At 42.9% G+C, this 3,195-nt stretch overlaps 1 protein-coding gene across 1 annotated transcript in view; it reads left to right on the top strand.

Annotated features, from left to right (window-relative positions):
• ENTPD7 (ectonucleoside triphosphate diphosphohydrolase 7) overlaps positions 1 to 2,855 on the top strand; it is a 48,055-nt gene extending 45,200 nt beyond the window's left edge. Inside the window, exon 13 of the mRNA XM_003787273.2 lies at positions 1,397 to 2,855. Coding sequence (XP_003787321.1) covers positions 1,397 to 1,628 — 232 coding nt within the window. The 3' untranslated portion in view covers positions 1,629 to 2,855. The remainder of the gene's footprint in view (positions 1 to 1,396) is intronic.
• The last annotated feature ends 340 nt before the right edge of the window (positions 2,856 to 3,195 follow it).

Below are 3,195 nucleotides of genomic sequence, written 5' to 3'. Positions count from 1 at the left end.
AAGAACTTTTTTTTTTTTTTTGAGACAGAGTCTCACTTTCTTGCCCTTGGTAGAGTGCCATGGTGTCATAGCTCATAGCAACCTCAAACTCTTGGGCTCTAGCAATTCTCTTGCCTCAGGTTCCTAAGTAGATGGGACTACAGGTGCCCGCCATAATGCCCAGGTATTTTTAGAGACAAGATCTGGCTCAGGCTAGTCTCCTGTGAGGTCAGGCAATCCCCCTGCATTGGCCTCCCTAGAATGTTAAGATTGCTGGTATGAGCCACCTCACCCGGCCCAAAGAAGAATTTTTAACCCTTGGTGCCTATTCTTCTAAACTCAATACCATCAGCTTGGCACCTTGTAGCTCAGCAGTGAAGGCGCCAGTCACATACACTGGGGCTGGTGGGTTTGAACCCAGCCTGGTCTGCCAAACTACAGTGACAACAACAACAACAACAAATAGTCAGGCGTGTGGTGGGCACCTGTAGTCCCAGCTAGTTGGGAAGGCTGAGGCAAGCGAATTGCTTAAGCCCAAGAGTTTGAGGCTGCTGTAAGCTGTGACACTATGGCACTCTACCAAGGACAACATAGTGAGGCTCTGTCTCAAAAAAAAAACCAACAAAACTCAATACCATCAGGAGTCAGGCAGGTGACAGAAGGGAGAGACGTGGGCTGGGTGGGGGTTGTAGGGAACTGGAGCGTGTCCTCCAACTAAAGGGTTGGTTATTGTATGCAGAAGTGCTGTCTCAGCATTTGCTGTTCACATTTGTCCAGAAAAACCAGAAATCCATATTTTATATGAAGTTTTTCAGTTTTGAGATTCACATTTTAAAATAGTACTGCAGGTCAGACAAGACAAAAGTAGGTCTGAGATTAGGATCACCAAAGAGTAGCTTCTGTGTTCTAGCCAGGCTGGCCATTGCACTTCGGTTTACATATATCTCTTTATTTTTTCCAGATTATATAATAATACAAATGATTGAGCAACAGTTTTCTTTAAATATATCCCAGATTCTGAGGAAATGTAGCAACTTAAAAAAGATTTAGACACACTTATTTCTTGATTGGATTAGAAGGAGCACCCTATTCTCAGTACCATATTTACAAACTATATTTTAAGATTTATGATACAGTTGGCCAGTCTTGTATTCTGTCCATTTTTTGGGCATCAATTTCAAATCTGTCCCCAGATTCTGGGGGATATAAGCTTGTGAGGCTCCTTCTCTAGGTCATGGAAAGAAGGTACAGGAGGAATCATGCAGCAGCCCTGGGACTGTGATGTCCTTTAGCTTTGCTTGCTTTGTGGATCCAGTGTCAGCACATTGGCATGGATGACATAAATACAGTAACACCATCAGATCTTTCACATCAGTAAATGAAACTAATGGTTGTTTCTACCTTCAAACTCCTCCAGGGATCTTCGGCAGGAAGGTGTCCGACAAGTCCATGGTAGCTGGTTGCGCCTCTCTTTTGTGTACAACCACTATCTCTTCTTTGCCTGTATCCTGGTGGTGCTACTGGCCATCATCCTGTACCTTCTGCGGCTCCGCCGAATTCACCACCGACAAACTCGAGCCTCAGCTCCACTGGACTTGCTGTGGCTTGAAGAGGTGGTGCCCATGATTAGAGTACAGGTGGGACCATGAGGCCAGACCAGGACTAGAGGAGCCTGAGTTCCCAGAGCTGCCGCTCACTGAATCCCTCCACTTTCTTGTGCTGGCCTCAGATGCTGCCTTGCTGGACGTCGTGGATATTTTCCCTTGGAATTCCTGCTTCAATTTCTTCATTAATTCCTTTCGGTTCCTCTTCTCTGAGAGAAGCTGTAATTTAGTCTGTGATGAGAGATTGGTGCTAACACAGGGAACCTTGCTTTGTCCAAGTGAAGCATGCTTCAACTCCCTTATCTGAGCGGTCTACTGTGTTCCTAGGATCTCACCTTTTCTTCCCTTGCTAAAGCATGAAGTTTGGCATTGAGCACACTTGAAGCCTAGTTGAAACCCAACTTGGAGCATCTGATTCAAAGCCAGACACATTCTAGCAAATGCAGCAGCCTCTTCTTTCTCTGTAACAGAGATATCATTTATGTGGAGATCCACAGCCTTTAATAGGGATCCAAGATCTTTGGAGTTCAAAGGACCAGATGTGAATTTCCAGACAACCAAAAGAACATAACTTCCTTGCTTACTTGACAAAGAAGCCATGTGGGTGTGATCCAAGATCTCTGACAAAGTATTGCTGATGTTAGTACGTGATTTTAAAATTAGAACCTATTCTAAATGAATGCTTTATGGAAGATTTTATATCTTATCTGATGCCTGGTATGACCAGGGTAGAAAATTTTTTCATGTCTGTGTGCCTCCAGGCTGTTTGGGCATTAATTTTGCTTTTTGAGCCTTAAGTATGCTTATATGACAAAGAAACTGTGATGGGGACAGAGGACTTGGATTTGTTTGTCCCCTAGGCCTATTTTCATGAGCTCCTATACAGGAAGATTCAAAGAGAATTCTTTCATTTCACTGATGTGATCAATATGTAGGTTGGGAAGAGTTGTATTTGGGTTGTTTTTAAAGGAAAGAACAATATCAAAAAAGTGGACAAAGGCAATAAAAACAATGCTCTTATTTATTAATTACTTTTGAGAAATAGAAGTTTTCTCAATTTCTGACTCTTGGAATGTATGAAAGTGAGCAAATTCTAATCTTTGGAATAGATGAATCTGTTAATAAGCCATCTGGTAACTTCAAGAACCTCTGTCAAGAAAGATTACCCAGTCACAAACAGCCCTTCTATTAATGAGGAGAGAGGAAAAGCCATAATATTATAATGACATTTGTATCCACTATTCTGCAGGAGCTTTGTTTCTCCTCCACATTTAGCCTTTATTATTATTATTTTTTTGATTTGTCCTTTTTTTTGAGACGGAGTCTCACTTTGTGGCCCTTGATAGAGTGCTATGGCATCATAGCTCACAGCAACCTCAAACTCTTGGGCACAAGTGATTTTCTTGCCTCAGCCTCCTGAGTAGCTGGGACTACAGGCACCCGCCACAATGCCTGGCTATTATTTTTACAGATAGGGTCTTGCTCAGACTGGTCTCAAACTCCTGCGCTCAGGCAATCCACTTGCCTTGGCCTCCCATAGTACTAGGATTATAGGGGTAAGCCACCAGGCCTGGCTACATTTAGCCTTTAAATTGCATGAGGATTTCTTTTT

The sequence above is a fragment of the Otolemur garnettii genome, unplaced genomic scaffold (genome assembly GCF_000181295.1).
Source record: "Otolemur garnettii isolate 467f Iridium unplaced genomic scaffold, OtoGar3 scaffold00021, whole genome shotgun sequence".
Classification (NCBI taxonomy): Eukaryota; Metazoa; Chordata; class Mammalia; order Primates; family Galagidae; genus Otolemur; species Otolemur garnettii.
The sequence above is the reverse complement of the archived record's forward strand: the minus strand, read 5'-3'. Positions and strand labels throughout refer to the sequence as shown.